Here is a 19,264-nt window from a genome sequence, read left to right as displayed (position 1 = left end):
ACATAATATTATATTAAAATTAAACAGTGCACACTTTTGCTGCAGGAGTGCCACTGCCAGTGTGACTGACCAGTGACCTGACCACACTGACCACCAGTATAGTTAGTAGTATACTTATATTGTGATTGCCTGAAAAAGTTAAACACTCGTCGTGTGACTTCACTTGTGTGTTGTTGTTTTTTTTATTCTATAAAAATAAAACTCATTCTGCTGACAGACAGTGTCCAGCAGGTCCGTCATTATATAATATATAATATATACCTGTCCGGCTGCAGTAGTGATATATATATATTTTTTATATCATTTATCATCCAGTCGCAGCAGACACAGTACGGTAGTTCACGGCTGTGGCTACCTCTGTGTCTGCACTCGGCAGGCAGTCCGTCCATAATTGTATACCACCTAACCGTGGTTTTTTTTTCTTCTTTATACATACATACTACTACGACATCTCTTTATCAACCAGTCTATATTAGCAGCAGACACAGTACAGTACGGTAGTTCACGGCTGTGGCTACCTCTGTGTCTGCACTCGGCAGGCAGTCCGTCCATAATTGTATACCACCTAACCGTGGTTTTTTTTTTCTTTCTTCTTTATACATACATAGTTACATAGACATCTCTTTATCAACCAGTCTATATTAGCAGCAGACACAGTACAGTACGGTAGTTCACAGCTGTGGCTACCTCTGTGTCTGCACTCGGCAGGCAGTCCGTCCATAATTGTATACCACCTAACCGTGGTTTTTTTTTCTTTCTTCTTTATACATACATAGTTACATAGACATCTCTTTATCAACCAGTCTATATTAGCAGCAGACACAGTACAGTACGGTAGTTCACGGCTGTGGCTACCTCTGTGTCTGCACTCGGCAGGCAGTCCGTCCATAATTGTATACCACCTAACCGTGGTTTTTTTTTTCTTTCTTCTTTATACATACATAGTTACATAGACATCTCTTTATCAACCAGTCTATATTAGCAGCAGACACAGTACAGTACGGTAGTTCACGGCTGTGGCTACCTCTGTGTCTGCACTCGGCAGGCAGTCCATAATTGTATACTAGTATCCATCTCCATTGTTTACCTGAGGTGCCTTTTAGTTGTGCCTATTAAAATATGGAGAACAAAAATGTTGAGGTTCCAAAATTAGGGAAAGATCAAGATCCACTTCCACCTCGTGCTGAAGCTGCTGCCACTAGTCATGGCCGAGACGATGAAATGCCAGCAACGTCGTCTGCCAAGGCCGATGCCCAATGTCATAGTACAGAGCATGTCAAATCCAAAACACCAAATATCAGAAAAAAAAAGGACTCCAAAACCTAAAATAAAATTGTCGGAGGAGAAGCGTAAACTTGCCAATATGCCATTTACGACACGGAGTGGCAAGGAACGGCTGAGGCCCTGGCCTATGTTCATGGCTAGTGGTTCAGCTTCACATGAGGATGGAAGCACTCAGCCTCTCGCTAGAAAAATGAAAAGACTCAAGCTGGCAAAAGCAGCACAGCAAAGAACTGTGCATTCTTCGAAATCCCAAATCCACAAGGAGAGTCCAATTGTGTCGGTTGCGATGCCTGACCTTCCCAACACTGGACGTGAAGAGCATGCGCCTTCCACCATTTGCACGCCCCCTGCAAGTGCTGGAAGGAGCACCCGCAGTCCAGTTCCTGATAGTCAGATTGAAGATGTCAGTGTTGAAGTACACCAGGATGAGGAGGATATGGGTGTTGCTGGCGCTGGGGAGGAAATTGACCAGGAGGATTCTGATGGTGAGGTGGTTTGTTTAAGTCAGGCACCCGGGGAGACACCTGTTGTCCGTGGGAGGAATATGGCCGTTGACATGCCAGGTGAAAATACCAAAAAAATCAGCTCTTCGGTGTGGAGGTATTTCAACAGAAATGCGGACAACAGGTGTCAAGCCGTGTGTTCCCTTTGTCAAGCTGTAATAAGTAGGGGTAAGGACGTTAACCACCTCGGAACATCCTCCCTTATACGTCACCTGCAGCGCATTCATAATAAGTCAGTGACAAGTTCAAAAACTTTGGGTGACAGCGGAAGCAGTCCACTGACCAGTAAATCCCTTCCTCTTGTAACCAAGCTCACGCAAACCACCCCACCAACTCCCTCAGTGTCAATTTCCTCCTTCCCCAGGAATGCCAATAGTCCTGCAGGCCATGTCACTGGCAATTCTGATGATTCCTCTCCTGCCTGGGATTCCTCCGATGCATCCTTGCGTGTAACGCCTACTGCTGCTGGCGCTGCTGTTGTTGCTGCTGGGAGTCGATGGTCATCCCAGAGGGGAAGTCGTAAGCCCACTTGTACTACTTCCAGTAAGCAATTGACTGTTCAACAGTCCTTTGCGAGGAAGATGAAATATCACAGCAGTCATCCTGCTGCAAAGCGGATAACTGAGGCCTTGACAACTATGTTGGTGTTAGACGTGCGTCCGGTATCCGCCGTTAGTTCACAGGGAACTAGACAATTTATTGAGGCAGTGTGCCCCCGTTACCAAATACCATCTAGGTTCCACTTCTCTAGGCAGGCGATACCGAGAATGTACACGGACGTCAGAAAAAGACTCACCAGTGTCCTAAAAAATGCAGTTGTACCCAATGTCCACTTAACCACGGACATGTGGACAAGTGGAGCAGGGCAGGGTCAGGACTATATGACTGTGACAGCCCACTGGGTAGATGTATGGACTCCCGCCGCAAGAACAGCAGCGGCGGCACCAGTAGCAGCATCTCGCAAACGCCAACTCTTTCCTAGGCAGGCTACGCTTTGTATCACCGCTTTCCAGAATACGCACACAGCTGAAAACCTCTTACGGCAACTGAGGAAGATCATCGCGGAATGGCTTACCCCAATTGGACTCTCCTGTGGATTTGTGGCATCGGACAACGCCAGCAATATTGTGTGTGCATTAAATATGGGCAAATTCCAGCACGTCCCATGTTTTGCACATACCTTGAATTTGGTGGTGCAGAATTTTTTAAAAAATGACAGGGGCGTGCAAGAGATGCTGTCGGTGGCCAGAAGAATTGCGGGACACTTTCGGCGTACAGGCACCACATACAGAAGACTGGAGCACCACCAAAAACTACTGAACCTGCCCTGCCATCATCTGAAGCAAGATGTGGTAACGAGGTGGAATTCAACCCTCTATATGCTTCAGAGGTTGGAGGAGCAGCAAAAGGCCATTCAAGCCTATAGAATTGAGCACGATATAGTAGGTGGAATGCACCTGTCTCAAGCGCAGTGGAGAATGATTTCAACGTTGTGCAAGGTTCTGATGCCCTTTGAACTTGCCACACGTGAAGTCAGTTCAGACACTGCCAGCCTGAGTCAGGTCATTCCCCTCATCAGGCTTTTGCAGAAGAAGCTGGAGACATTGAAGGAGGAGCTAACACGGAGCGATTCCGCTAGGCATGTGGGACTTGTGGATGGAGCCCTTAATTCGCTTAACAAGGATTCACGGGTGGTCAATCTGTTGAAATCAGAGCACTACATTTTGGCCACCGTGCTCGATCCTAGATTTAAAGCCTACCTTGGATCTCTCTTTCCGGCAGACACAAGTCTGCTGGGGTTGAAAGACCTGCTGGTGACAAAATTGTCAAGTCAAGCGGAACGCGACCTGTCAACATCTCCTCCTTCACATTCTCCCGCAACTGGGGGTGCGAGGAAAAGGCTCAGAATTCCGAGCCCACCCGCTGGCGGTGATGCAGGGCAGTCTGGAGCGACTGCTGATGCTGACATCTGGTCCTGACTGAAGGACCTGACAATGATTACGGACATGTCGTCTACTGTCACTGCATATGATTCTCTCAACATTGATAGAATGGTGGAGGATTATATGAGTGACCGCATCCAAGTAGGCACGTCACACAGTCCGTACTTATACTGGCAGGAAAAAGAGGCAATTTGGAGGCCCTTGCACAAACTGGCTTTATTCTACCTAAGTTGCCCTCCCACAAGTGTGTACTCCGAAAGAGTGTTTAGTGCCGCCGCTCACCTTGTCAGCAATCGGCGTACGAGGTTACATCCAGAAAATGTGGAGAAGATGATGTTCATTAAAATGAATTATAATCAATTCCTCCGCGGAGACATTGACCAGCAGCAATTGCCTCCACAAAGTACACAGGGAGCTGAGATGGTGGATTCCAGTGGGGACGAATTGATAATCTGTGAGGAGGGGGATGTACACGGTGATATATCGGAGGGTGATGATGAGGTGGACATCTTGCCTCTGTAGAGCCAGTTTGTGCAAGGAGAGATTAATTGCTTCTTTTTTGGGGGGGGTCCAAACCAACCCGTCATATCAGTCACAGTCGTGTGGCAGACCCTGTCACTGAAATGATGGGTTGGTTAAAGTGTGCATGTCCTGTTTTGTTTATACAACATAAGGGTGGGTGGGAGGGCCCAAGGACAATTCCATCTTGCACCTCTTTTTTCTTTTCTTTTTCTTTGCATCATGTGCTGATTGGGGAGGGTTTTTTGGAAGGGACATCCTGCGTGACACTGCAGTGCCACTCCTAAATGGGCCCGGTGTTTGTGTCGGCCACTAGGGTCGCTAATCTTACTCACACAGTCAGCTACCTCATTGCGCCTCTTTTTTTCTTTGCGTCATGTGCTGTTTGGGGAGGGTTTTTTGGAAGGGACATCCTGCGTGACACTGCAGTGCCACTCCTAGATGGGCCCGGTGTTTGTGTCGGCCACTAGGGTCGCTAATCTTACTCACACAGCTACCTCATTGCGCCTCTTTTTTTCTTTGCGTCATGTGCTGTTTGGGGAGGGTTTTTTGGAAGGGACATCCTGCGTGACACTGCAGTGCCACTCCTAGATGGGCCCGGTGTTTGTGTCGGCCACTAGGGTCGCTTATCTTACTCACACAGCGACCTCGGTGCAAATTTTAGGACTAAAAATAATATTGTGAGGTGTGAGGTATTCAGAATAGACTGAAAATGAGTGTAAATTATGGTTTTTGAGGTTAATAATACTTTGGGATCAAAATGACCCCCAAATTCTATGATTTAAGGTGTTTTTTAGTGTTTTTTGAAAAAAACACCCGAATCCGACAAAAAAAATTCGGTGAGGTTTTGCCAAAACGCGTTCGAACCCAAAACACGGCCGCGGAACCGAACCCAAAACCAAAAAACACAAAACCCGAAAAATTTCAGGCGCTCATCTCTAATATATATACTGTATATTGGAGAGCATTGTAGAAGTGTACTGTACATAACAGTGGTACTTTTGAATAAAAACGTAATTTCAAATCCAATATTCTGAAATAATGTACACACTATTTTATAGCCCAATATCAGTTTATTGGGATTCTTTTGAAGCCCACTTACGGTGCAAGTGTGTGCAACACCTTTTAATGGAGAGGGATGTGTAATTTTGGAGAGAAACATGGGAGGAGTTGAGGCAGTTGGAAAGGAGAGTAGTGTATTATGCACAACATTTGTCGACTGCAAGAATGAGAGAGCTAAGAGTGCAATAGACTGATGAGTATAGAAGCACTATACCAGGACTGCATGCTCTGAGAGGGATGCAGTTAATATACTGGCTGTCGGGATCTCAGCATTCAGGATACAGATGCCGGAATCCAGACAGCCAGTGAAATTGTGAATGCAGCTCAGTATTCCTACTCGGGTGGTGGGTCCACGCCATCACCCAAAAGGGAATATAACCTGTGGCAAGCGAAGCTCGCCAGCGGGCCCAGAGCGTGGCGAGTGCAGCAAGCCCGCAAGGGGACTTGCTGTCTCGTCGCCGGGATTCTGGATGACGCTATCTGTATAGTGACAGCCGGTAAGCTGCCTGCCGGTCTTCCATATGTATTCTCTATGAGAGACTTGCACACAGATCTTTAAAATGTGTATTCAGGCATTCTAATAATAGGGATTCCAAGCTCAGTGGGGACATTGTGGGGAGTGTGTGTTAATACAGACACAAAATAATTTGTTAATACTGTAAAAACCTCAAGTTACAAAACAGAAGATGCCCTGGCTTTTGCATTTCTATTGCTAGCTTATATTTTTATTTATAATAAAATTACAAGTTTAGAAGCTTACATTTGCCCATCTTAACTTGCATGAACCTGGAAAATTAAACTAAAAGCTACCGAGTGAACAAACAAAAGGGCATCACCATACAAGGTATGCAAAATAACTTTCCGGATGTGCAGTGCTTAGGTAGAGTAGACACAATCGGACTGTGGTTGTCAACTGTAATCTGACACAGAACCGTATATAAGCAGTACTGCACACCGAAGAAGACAGCATGTTCACTTCCTTCACAAACTCGTCATGGAGCTCAACAGAGGCCATTGGAGAACTGTGATCTTCTACGACTACAAAAAGTGGTCTGCAACAGCAGGAGAGATTGACTGACTGCAAGCTGCCTTTGGGGAGGAAGCACCTTCTCGATCCACTAATTTGAGTGGTTTCCAGAATTTCAGCGCAAGAGATGGTCCAAGGGAGATGAAAAGCACTGCGGCCAACCTAGGTCTGCCATCACAGAGGACAATGTTGCTGCTTTGCAGCCATAGTTTAGGTGGATGCCAGAGTGACCATGGCCCAGTTAGAGAAGGAGATAGGCATCTTATCAGAATCCATCCGCCTGAGCAGGTTGGCCAGCCAAGTTTGATGCAGTCGCTCAGATTTTGGAAGATAATCAGCGGCAATGAATCCTGGATCTACAGTTTCAACTCAGAGATGGTCGGCCCAGTGAACTCTAGTTGGATGATGTACCACCAGAGAAATTCTAAATTGAGCGCAGCATCGCCAAGCAGATAGTGGCTGTTTATGTGGCCTAGACTAATCATGTATCTACTGTACCACTTGTGCAGCATCATACCATCACCGGGTACGCCCACCATTGCATGCTGCAAGTTATGGAAGACATTTTTAGGCATTGTCAAGAACGCTCGTAGGGGTAAATTTACTAAGATGGGAGTTCTATTTAAGATGGGATGTTGCCCATAGCAACCAATCAGGTTCCAGGTATTGTCTTACCCATAATTTACCCCGTAGTGTCCTTCTCCATCACGACAATACACCTACCTCACAAGTTCAGTAAAGTGTTGGATTTTCTGGCCCATTAACACAGCCTGAAGCTTGATCATTTGCTGTACTGTCTGGACCTGGCCCCATGATTTTCTTGTTCCCACAAATCAAGCGGAAGATGCATGGGATTCATTTTGAGTCACTGGAAGTTGCAGTGGAGACCTTCATCCATGTAGAAAACATACCTACTTCAAACTAGGGGTGTGCACCGCCACTTTTCGTGTTTTGCATTTTGGTTTTGGTTCTGGATCTTTCTTTGTGTTTTGGATCTGGATTGGTTTTTCCAAAACCACCCTTGCAGGTTTTTGTTTGGTTTTGGTTCTGTATTTTTTTGGAAAAAAAGCATAAAACACAGCTAAAGTCACTCATTTCCAGTCTATTCTGAACACCTCACATCTCACAATATTGTTTTTAGGCCAAAAGGTTGCACCGAGGCAGCTGGATGACCATGCTAAGCGACACAAGTGGGCGGGACAAACACGTGGCCCATCTAGGTGTGGCACTGCAGTGGCAGACAGATTGGCAGTTTGAAAAACTAGGCCACAAAGAGTACATAATGCAAAGAAAAAAAAGGAGGTGCAAGATGGAATTGTCCTTGGGCCCTCCCACCCATCCTTATGTTGTATCATTTCAGTGCCAGGGTCTGCCACACGACTGTGGCTGAAATGATTGGTTCGTTTGGACCACCACAAAACAAGCTGGCAATGCTCCAAAGAGCATATAATGCAAACAAAAGAGGTGCAAGCTGAAATTGTCCTTGGGCTCTCCCACCCATCCTTATGTTGTAAAAAGAGGACACGCACACTTTAACAAACCAATTATTTCAACGACAGGGTCTGCCACACGACTGTGGCTGAAATTATTGGTTCGTTTGGGCCCCCACAAAACAAGTTGTCAATTAATCTGTCCCTGCACAAACTGGCTCTAAAGAGGCAAGATGTCATCCTCATCAACCGATTCCTCACCCCCTTCACTGTTGTGTACATCCTCACAGAGTATTAATTCATCCCCCACTGGAATCCACCACCACAGGTCCCACTGTACATTCTGGAGGCTGCTCTTCCCGGAAGAATTACTAATTCATTTTGATGAACATCATCTTCTCCACATTGTGTTGAAGTAACCTCCTACGCTTATCGCTGACAAGGTTACTGGCTGCACTAAAAACTATACAAGTACACACTGGAGGGGGTGCAACTTAGGTAAAATAAAGCCAGTTTGTACAGGGGCCTCCAAATTGCCTCTTTTTTTTTCTTCTTTCTTTTACAGGTATGAACTGTATGATAAGTCTACTATGATGCGGTCACCAATGTTTCCTGGCAGCCCCAGTTGCGGGAGAAAATGAAGAAGGAGATGTTGTCATGTCACATTCCGCTTCAGCTGACAGGGTTTTCACCAGCAGGTCTTTGCACCTCTGTAGGCTTGTGTCCGCTGGAAAGAGACACCACGTAGGCTTTAAACCTTGGATCGAGCACATGGCCAAAATGTAGAGCTCTGATTTCAACAGATTGACCACCCTCGGATCCTGGCAAAGCGAATTGAGGGCTTCATCCAAAAGTCCCACATACCAAGCAGAATCGCTCTGTCTTAGCTCCTCCTTCACTTACTCCAGCTGTTTCTGTTAAAGCCTGATGAGGGGAATGACCTGACTCAAGCTGGCAGTGTCTGAACTGACTTCACGTGTGGCAAGTTTGAAGAGTTGGAGAACCGTATACAACACGGAAATCAATTTCCACTGCGCTCGAGTCAGATGCATACCCCCTCCTTCGCCTATGCCATAGGCTTGAATGGCCTTTTGCTGCTCCTCCATCCTCTGAAGCATATAGAGGGTTGAGTTCCACCGCATTACAACCTCTTGCTTCAGGTGATTGCAGGGCAGGTTCAAGAGGGTTTGCTGGCTCTCCAGTCTTCGGCACGCAGTTGCCGAATAGCAAAAGTGTCCTGAAATTTTTCGGGCCACCAAAAGTCTCCTGCACTGCCTTGTCATTTCTCAAAAAATGCTGCACCACCAAATTTATTGTAACCCCCATGTGCAGCACAGACAGCACCTAGACGGGCTAAACTGTTATTTTAGACACACATTTGGTAGCCCCCAGAGTTAGTTTGACAGTGAGCTGCTCCACTGTAGCGTGTCGGTCAGACCTCATGCACCTTCGTAGCAGACGTTCACCTCTCAATCAATGGCACGTGGTGCTCAGCAGTTTCCACTACGGTTATTCACAATGGGGCCATTTGTACAGTCACGATACACCTTCATGACGGCAGCACGTGACCGTTCACAAACTGCGCAGTTTCAAAAATACTGCCACCCTTGGCCCAAAAGCAGATAATCCTTTTTGCAACTTCAATAAATCGCTCCTTGTACCCATGACAACAACTAGTGATGTGTATGCGCAGACAACCTATTGCACACCTTATATACCCACCATGCCAGTGCATGACACGTAACGTACTTCATGGGCTATGCGCTGCCAACGTCAACTGTAGGAGGTGGTAAGTGTAATAATGTGACGCAACCATATAGTATTTTAAGACAGAGGAGAATAACAAATGAGCTCCAAGTCTGTGCTATGCTCAACCCTGTGCTTGATGTAGTGATAACATCTAGACATCTGATAAATGCAGAGAGGGAGTATCATGAATGAGTGCCAAGCTTTTTCTCCTGCTCACTTCATAAGTCCCAATCAAATAGTCAGCATGCTTGGAGGTATGGTATAGGATATCTAACCCCTGTTGATTTTCAGTCAGTGGGCTGTATGTGTAAATAGCGACTAACACCACAGACCACTATTTGCGCATACAGCCTATACACTGAGAATCACTGAGAAAAACTTTCTAGCGGCCCCCCAATTTCCATTAGAAAAGGGAAGCAAAAAATGGGTGTGGCCTTGCTAAAAGGGGTGTGGATTCCTTGCAAGGGGAGGAAAAGATTACCTTTTTGCAACCTGCACGCCCATACATTGGCCACGACAGGAAAAAAAATAATCCTGATTCATGCCGCCTTACATTATTTGTAATTGTTCCTCATTATAGTAATGCCCCTTACACATTATGCCACACCCCGCAATGGCCCTTAAACATTATGCCACACACCGCAATGCCCATTACATGATATGCCACACACCGTAATGCCTGAGACAATATGCCACACACCGCAATTCCAGTTATACATTATGTCACAGACCGTAATACATTATGCCACACACCACAATGCCAGTTATACATTATTTTATTTATGTATTTATTTATTTACCGTTTCTTTTATAGCGCAGCATATTCAGTTGCACTTTACAATTAGAACAGTAGTAATAGAACAAAACTGTGTAAAAACAGACAGACAGACAGACATAGAGGTAGGAAGGCCCTGCTCGCAAGGTTACAATCTATAGGGAAATAGGCATTGATATATAAGGATAGATGCTACTTATTGCATAATGGTCCACCAGATTGCTAGGTTCTTAATGGGTTGTATGATATGATCACCCAGAAATTTTGGCATAGGGTCAGGAGGGTGCGAGAGTAAAGAAAGACAAAATATGTGAGGTTATGTGTACTGTACAGAGAGGAAGCAATTAGATAGGAAAGCATTAAAGGTTATGCGGGTGGGTCTGGGATTTGATAGGCTTGTCTGAAGAGGTGAGTTTTCAGGGAAAGTTTATAGGTTTGGTCCGGTTTGGAGACTAGGGGTGAGACTGCTTGTGCGTGGGAGGGCATTCCACAGAGTGTGTGAAGCCCAGAAAAAGGGTCTAATTCAGACCTGATCATAGCAGCAAATTTGTTAGCAGATGGGCAAAACCAGGGGCCTAATTCAGAGTTGATCGCAGCAGCAAATATGTTAGCAGTTGGGCAAAACCATGTGCACTGCAGGTGGGGCAGATATAACATGTGCAGAGAGAGATCGATTTGGGTGGGGTGTGTTCAAACTGAAATCTAAATTGCAGTGTAAAAATAAAGCAGCCAGTATTTACCCTGCACATAAACAAAATAACCCCCCCAATACTGTGCCCACTATAGCTGTGCCCTCAGTAGCTGTGCCACTAGTAGCACCGCTTGCCAAAAAGAAAAAAAACTCACCATCCCCGCTCCTGCTTCCCGACCACTACTGCCCTCCATCACCGGCCGCCAGCGCCACTCCTCGGATCTAATGGAGAGACGTCATGACGTCTCTCCCATAGCACCACACAGACACTAGAGGTCAATTATGACCTCTAGCGTCTATGGCCGCTCCCACAATGCCGTGCGGTGCGCAATGATGTAATCATGCACGGCACCGGCACCAGTAGCGGTTCTAGCCACGGCAGTGGTGCCCTTGGAACAGCAGCGCTCTGGGAAAAAATCCTGCTTGCCCATGGCAAGATCCGCTACTGGTGGCAATATGAAGGTAAATTACATTAGTGAAACCTGGATTCTGTGTGGGGCAGGAGAGTTCTGCCCACACAAGGAAGAACAGGCAGGTGTGAGCACATCTAACTTCTGCAGAGGACAGTCAATATGGAAAATTGCTGAAATCAGAACTGGCAGCGGCCTGTGTATCTAGCACAAGTGGGATTGGGAAAGCCAGTCAGAGCTCAGTGTGCTAGAAAGCCAGTAGTGGGGGCCAGGAGGACTGTGTCTAAACTTGTAGGAGACAGGGAAGACCACCAAACTCTTGGACTGAGCTTATGTTGCTGCGAAGATGTCAGGCCAGTGAACCTTGAGTGTGAGTAGGCTGGGAGTCTGAAGTTCATACCTGCAGAAGGTAAGGAGAACCAGAAAACGGACACTGTGGGCTAGATGCATCATCGCTTGGAAAGTGATAAAATGGAGAGTAAAAAAGTACCAGCCAATCAGGTCCCACCTGCCATGTAACAGGCTGTGTTTGAAAAATGGCAGTTAGGAGCTGATTGGCTGGTACTTTTTCACTCTCCATTTCATCACTTTCCAAGCGATGATGCATCTGGCCCTGTATGCGAATAGCTGTGGCAGCCAAGTATATATACAAATTCTCAAAATAAAATTAAAAAGAGGACCCCCTTTAGGGTAGATATATAATTATTACCGGACTAAAATTAGCAGTGTTGGAACATGGTGCCAAAAAAAATCAAGCCTTTATAAAGATACAGTTTTCAGTTTTATTGGCCAGCTAGCACAGAATTTTATGACATTTTCCATTAACTAAAATGAAATGCTTTGAAAGCATACCTAGCAAATCACATCTCATGTCTTCCATTAATAGCCATATGCTCTGGAGAGCTTTGTAAGCAACAGGAGGTCTAAAAATAGTATCCTAAAAAATTTAAATGGCAATGTAACAAAGCCTGGCTTGTAAGAACACCAAAAAGGTGCAATTTCTCTAGAAAAGATACAAATAAGGCACTTTTAGGTCTACAGTAAAGGATTATAAATATTTCACTACTGGATTTTCGTTTAATGTTCTAGGTTTTCATGTGTTGCTTTTAATCCCATTTCTCCTACAGTGCTTTTCACCAATGCACATGACAAAAGGGTTGGGAATTACCAGTTTACCCATTTGTAAAATAAAATAAAAAAACCACATGCTAAAAATCCAGTAACATTTCCGTTTTTCTTAAAACACTTAACTCCATACATAAAACACTAAAGGGGGTCATTTTTTCATAATCTGTTTTATGCTTTTGAAAGTATTTAGCATCCACAGCACTAAAAACGACATACTGTATCTCATTTTGCCAATTTAATTTGTTTAATTTGTGTCATCAAATAAATTGAAAAATCATAAAATTACATTCGATACTGTACCAGCATAAACAGACTTTTGATCTTCTTTAATATATTAGATACTGAAGAGTTGAATTTCATAAACAAGGGGTCAAGTAAAGCATTCAAAAACTGCACCATACATTTTTATACTAGCCATATTCATGCTTGGCCATGTTTTCTCTTATGCCTGAAATTGAAACTCCAACTACTCCTACCCAATGGTTTAGCTACCATAGTGGCAGAAAGTAAAGCTATGTGGCCAAGCTGAAGCAACTACAGTTAACTATGTGTAATGAGAAAATATCAACAAGTAGGATTTTCTGAATTGCAAACGTATTTCCTCTATTGTCAGGATCTGTCCTATCCTGTTCCGTCAAAGATGGACAGTGAACAGAGAATCAGGCACCGATGGGCAATTGCGGACGTAACTTTGGAATAGGCTGGACACGGTTTCTTTCAGTGACTGACTGAACCAGATTAGGATACTGAACCCAACTTGTTACTAGACCGGACCCGAACTGGAGATACTGGACTGGGGTGGAATTAACTTGATACTGGACTTTGACTTAAGCTGGCCACACACCTAAAGATTTATCTGTCAGATCTGGCTGGTTGAAATGAAAATCTGGTAATGGATGAGAGCAAATGACAATGACCATTTGCTCCCAAACACTGGAAAACAGACAAAAATTGTCAGAAAGACAAATTGGTTAAATCCACTTAATTTAACTAATTTGCCTGAACAACCTATTTGTCAGTTTTACGGCATTTAGAAGCAAATTGTCTATTGCCATTTGCTCTTATCCATTAACAGATTTTCATTCCAACCAGCCAGATCTGACAGATAAATCTTTAGGTTGGACCCAGGTACACAAATCTACTGCTAGGAGACATCTGTCCAGAAGTGGTCTTAATGGAAGAATTGTGGCCAAAAAGCCAAAGCTTCAATGTGGAAACAAGGCTAAGCAACTCAACTATGTACGAAAACATAAGATCTGGGATGCAGAAAAATGTCAGAAGGTGCTCTGGACTGATGAGTCAAAATGTGAAATATTTGGTTGTAACAGAAGGTGTCTGTAGGTAACAGTGAAGCATGGTGGAGGTTCCTTGCAAGTTTGGGGCTGCATTTTAGCAAATTAAGTTTTAGATTCAGTCAGGATTAATGGTGTCCTCAATGCTGAGAACTACAGGCAGGCACTTGCCCATCATGCAATACCATCAGGGAGGAATCCGAGTGGCTCTAAATTTATTTTGCAGCAGGAAACTTACCCCAAACATACAGCTAATGTTATTAAGAACTATCTTCAATGTAAAGAAGAACATGGAGTCCTGGAAGTGACACCATTTCCTCCCCACAGCGCCCTGATTTTAACAATGAGTCTGTCTGGGATTACTTGATGAGACAGAAGGATTTGAGCAAGCCTACAGCCACAGAAGATCTGTGATTAGTTCTCCAAGATGTTTGGAACAAACTCCTTGGTGAGTTCCTTCAAAAACTGTGTGCAAGCATACCTAGAAGAATTGATGTTGTTTTGAAGGCAAAGGCTGGTCACACAAAATATTGATTTGATTTACATTTCTCTTCTGTTCATTCACTTTATTTTTATCAATTAACAAAATGCAAACTAAGAACACTTCTATTTTTGAAAGCATTCTTTGTAGAATTTTTTCCACACCTGCCTAAAACTGTTGCACAGTACTGATGGAAATACTGTATAGAAATATATATATATATATATATATATATATATATATATAGGTCACTGGACACTGGTGGATAGAGACTGAGCTGCTGGGGGCAAGTGCACAGGTTCTCAAACTCCCCACACAGTTAATATTTTCCAGGTTACCTGTGGATTTTTCAAATGTGACAGTTGGTGAGCCACAATGTAACTGCTGGGTGACCTGAAAAATGTGAACTGTGTTGGGTTTTGAGGAAAGAGTTTGAGAACCACTTGGCTAGTGCAATGGCTGGTAGTGAAGGAATGCACTCACTAAATAATATGTAAACTTGCAGGAGATTCAGGTGTTAAACAGAACAGCAGGGTGCAGGATTTCTATAGCAGATAGAGAAATGCACTGCAGCAGCACTTGCTAGAAGATCTGAGATAAATAATGAAAACAGGATCCTGCAGACTAGAGGCAGATATGAATTCCCAGGGAATAATTAGTATGGAGAGGGGATAAGCAGTCAGGAACCAAGGCAATTACAAGACTGTAGGAGTTGCTGGCAAGAAACCTAGGGAGCTCAGCAGGTAACTGGAGTCAGAACAACGGCTGGAGTCTAAACAATGCTGCAGCTGAAGCTGTGTGGAACAGTAGTAAGCTGGATACTCTGGTTTCCTGTACTGTGGAGACAGGGATAGCAATACTGTAGCTTGTTGCTAACAGGAGAAAGGGAGTCATGATGTAACTTGCTAGGAGTCAGAAGGACTTCTTCTCTGGCATCACTCACGACCAGAAAGCCCATAACCAGATTAAGGTTGGGTTGCAGGGGATACTGTACCTCAGGCCCACCTCAGTCAGGGAGTCCCCCAGCCAGAGCACACTGACATCACTAGCACTCTCTTGTGCAGCAGCAGAACCAGACAACCAGAATGTGAACAGGACAGTATGCAATGCAGGCTGAGACACAGGATTATGTAAACATGACACAGGAGTAGCAGGTTTCTTGAGCTACTAAAGGAGCTTCCTGAGCATAGGCGAGATAGGAGTGGGGAGAGAGCTGTAAGTGACCCAGGGATTCCAGCTTCTCATCCTCCTAGCCTGAGTGCCTGAGTCCTTTGTAACCTGTTATCTAATGAGAGGATTTGGGGGGGGGGGGGAGAGAGAGAGAGAGAGAGAGAGAGACAGTATCCTCCACTACTAGAAAACTTTATATAATAGAGGTCTCTCAATTAGGTGGCGCTATAAACAGTACTCAGACATTATTAAACTATTAGTTTAAATCTAATATAACACTATTGGTTTAAATTTAAATTGGACAATCCATACATCCCAACATGACCCATTCTAGGGGAGGACAAAATGCTCTATACCTGGACTTCGCTATTAATTTATGATTGCAGTCACTTCTGTTGAAATACCTTTCTTGTCATTTAAATACAGTAGTTCAACACAGGTGATGCCAATCACATATTAAGAGGGAAGTCCAGGTAGAGAGCAATTTGTCCCTCTTGGAATGGGTCATGTTGGAAGGTATGCACAATCTAATATACAACTCCACTTCCCCCCCAGGCCCCCCATCTTAGTAGCTGCCCCCCACACCCTGAAACTACAGGTCGATCATTGGTTGCTATTGTCAGCTGAGGTAAAGAGTAGTTTAACTGGAGGAATACAGTAAGCTGACATGCTCAAAGATGGTGACGTCTGTGCATCTGTTCTGAAACAAGCACACCCTGAAATCCTTTACCTAGAGGACAGGTAAAAAGGTAAAACTCATGGGGAAAAAAATTTAAACTTGATTGTTGCAAGTCAGGCTCACAACACATATCTAGCAGGTACAATAAACAATAAGTACTATGGGCGGGATGTACTGAAGCCAAAAATGCATCCAAAACTCATAAAATCAAGTTTACCGAGTTTTTGCAACATTTCTGTATGTAGCAAGCTCCAAAATGTGACACTGTATATGCCAGAGCTGGTGTTTAACATTATCTTTATGTGGCATTACCAAATAGAAGATTGTCTTAATTTATTCACATTTCTCCCTCAGAAGAATCCAATTTGATCCCTCCCAGCACCCACCGTGGTGCACACAGCACTCTGCGCAGAAGGACTCCTGGGTCCTAAAACCAAAATTCCTTCTATCGCAAAGGACAGACAATCTAAACTCTAGGATCCTGGCGTTGGCATGGTGACCGGCTGTGTCCCAACCGTCGGTCACCCATACCCAACCCCAATGCTCCAGGTGTATACAGTATGCAAGTTTTAATCCATTGTGTGATACATTGTGGCAGCTTACAAAATGTTGCTACTGGACTGCCTTGTAATGCCATTGCTGCTCTTTACCTCAGGTATTTTCTCAACCAATCATTGTATCATAAAGTTGCTAATCAGCAGTTACAACTCAATCTGGGATGCGGTCAAGATCCCACCGGACGGGATCCCGGCGGTCGGAATTCCGATACCGGGATCCCGACTGGCACAATCCCGACATTCTCCCTCTGTAGGTGTCCACGACACCCATAGAGGGAGAATAAATTAGTGCCCTCAGCGTGGCGAGCGCAGTGAGCCCGCAAGGGGCTGCGTTGTGCTCGCCCTCCTGTCAGGATTGGTCCGGTCGAGATTCCGGTGTCAGTATTCCGGCGGGATCTCGTACTGATCCCCCTCTACCTCTACTACTTAGAAATAATGCTTTATTTCTACTATAACATATATTAGCTAGTGTGACCAATTGTCTACTCTCACTGCCAGTTACATTTTATTAATGATGTGTGCCATACATTTACATACAGTTGCAACTTGTAGACTACCTTTTATTTTCAGCAGAAACCATTAACAATGGAGTCCTCTCTGTATAACTAAGTTCTTTCATTGGGCTGAAGAGATGTGTCAGATTTCCAGGATACCTAGAAGAGAAAGTTAATGTAAGTAAAAAGTCAGGGAGGGGAGGGGGGGGGGACAACAACAAAGACTAAAAAACAGCAAACACAAATATAAACATTACAGTACTGTACCGACAACATTGTTGCAAACGATAAGACATGATTTGGCTTCAATAGAAAATAGGGCATATGCTCATCAAACCAAATAGCCAGATGCACGCATGTATGACTAAGAATACCAAGGTTACTATTTAACCACTGAACTGGCATGGTCTTATGGGATGTGACTTCAACCAGGATTTTTGCTGACATTGCTGCATCGCTGCATGCACTGGCTGTGAATGAAGGAATCTTTCATTCTGCTTCTCCACTCCCCCAGCAATGCTGTAGACAGACATCGCTGCCAAAATTGTGCACCAGAATTAGAGATGAGCGGGTTCGGTTCCTCGGAAACCGAACCCGCCCGAACTTCATGTTTTTTTACACGGGTCCGAGCGACTCGGATCTTCCCGCCTTGCTCGGTTAACCCGAGCGCGCCCGAACGTCATCATCCCGCTGTCGGATTCTCGCAAGGCTCGGATTCTATCGCGAGACTCGGATTCTATATAAGGAGCCGCGCGTCGCCGCCATTTTCACACGTGCATTGAGATTCATAGGGAGAGGACGTGGCTGGCGTCCTCTCCGTTTATAGAGAAGAGAGTGAGACTAGAGTAGAGAGAGACACAGTAGTAATTTTGGGGAGCATTAGGAGGAGTACTACTACTTGCTGAAGTGATAGATAGATAGTGTGACTGTATAATGTATATCTGACTTGTGGGGGAGACACTGACAGTGGGGAGCAGTTAGAGTCTGAGAGCAGGACTCAGGAGTACATATAACGTACAGTGCACACTTTTGCTGCCAGAGTGCCACACTGCCATTGTGACCACACTGACCACCAGTATAATATATATTGTGATTGTCTGCTTAGGAGTACTACTTGCAAGTTGCTGATAGTGTGACCAGTGACCTGACCACCAGTTTAATAATCACCACCAGTTTAATATATATATATATAATTGTATATAATATATATATAATATTGTATACCACCTACCCGTTTTTTTTTTCTTTCTTCTTCTTTATGCATACTACTATAGTAGCTCACTGTAGCAGTCTGCGGTGCTGCTGAGCTGACAGTGTCCAGCAGGTCCGTCATCAGTCATTACATAATAAATATATATACCTGTCCGGCTGCAGTACTAGTGATATTATATATATATATATATATATATATATATATATATATATATATATATATATATATATTAATTTCATCTCATTATCATCCAGTCTATATTAGCAGCAGACACAGTACGGTAGTCCACGGCTGTAGCTACCTCTGTGTCGGCAGTCGCTGGTCCATCCATAAGTATACTAGTATCCATCCATCTCCATTGTTTACCTGAGGTGCCTTTTAGTTGTGCCTATTAAAATATGGAGAACAAAAATGTTGAGGTTCCAAAAATAGGGAAAGATCAAGATCCACTTCCACCTCGTGCTGAAGCTGCTGCCACTAGTCATGGCCGAGACGATGAAATGCCAGCAACGTCGTCTGCCAAGGCCGATGCCCAATGTCATAGTACAGAGCATGTAAAGTCCAAAACACCAAATATCAGTAAAAAAAAGGACTCCAAAATCTAAAATAAAATTGTCGGAGGAGAAGCGTAAACTTGCCAATATGCCATTTACCACACGGAGTGGCAAGGAACGGCTGAGGCCCTGGCCTATGTTCATGGCTAGTGGTTCAGCTTCACATGAGGATGGAAGCACTCAGCCTCTCGCTAGAAAAATGAAAAGACTCAAGCTGGCAAAAGCACCGCAAAGAACTGTGCGTTCTTCGAAATCCCAAATCCACAAGGAGAGTCCAATTGTGTTGTTTGCGATGCCTGACCT

At 44.4% G+C, this 19,264-nt stretch overlaps 1 protein-coding gene across 2 annotated transcripts in view; it reads right to left on the bottom strand.

Moving 5' to 3' along the window:
- OCA2 (OCA2 melanosomal transmembrane protein) overlaps window positions 1-19,264 on the bottom strand; it is a 414,138-nt gene that overhangs the window by 350,930 nt on the left and 43,944 nt on the right. For both annotated transcript variants that reach the window (XM_063953301.1, XM_063953302.1), the window contains one exon: window positions 17,258-17,353. In XM_063953301.1, coding sequence (XP_063809371.1) covers window positions 17,258-17,353 — 96 coding nt within the window. The remainder of the gene's footprint in view (window positions 1-17,257; window positions 17,354-19,264) is intronic.

The sequence above is a fragment of the Pseudophryne corroboree genome, chromosome 2 (assembly GCF_028390025.1).
Source record: "Pseudophryne corroboree isolate aPseCor3 chromosome 2, aPseCor3.hap2, whole genome shotgun sequence".
NCBI lineage: Eukaryota > Metazoa > Chordata > Amphibia > Anura > Myobatrachidae > Pseudophryne > Pseudophryne corroboree.
This window is presented reverse-complemented; position numbering and strand designations above follow the sequence as displayed.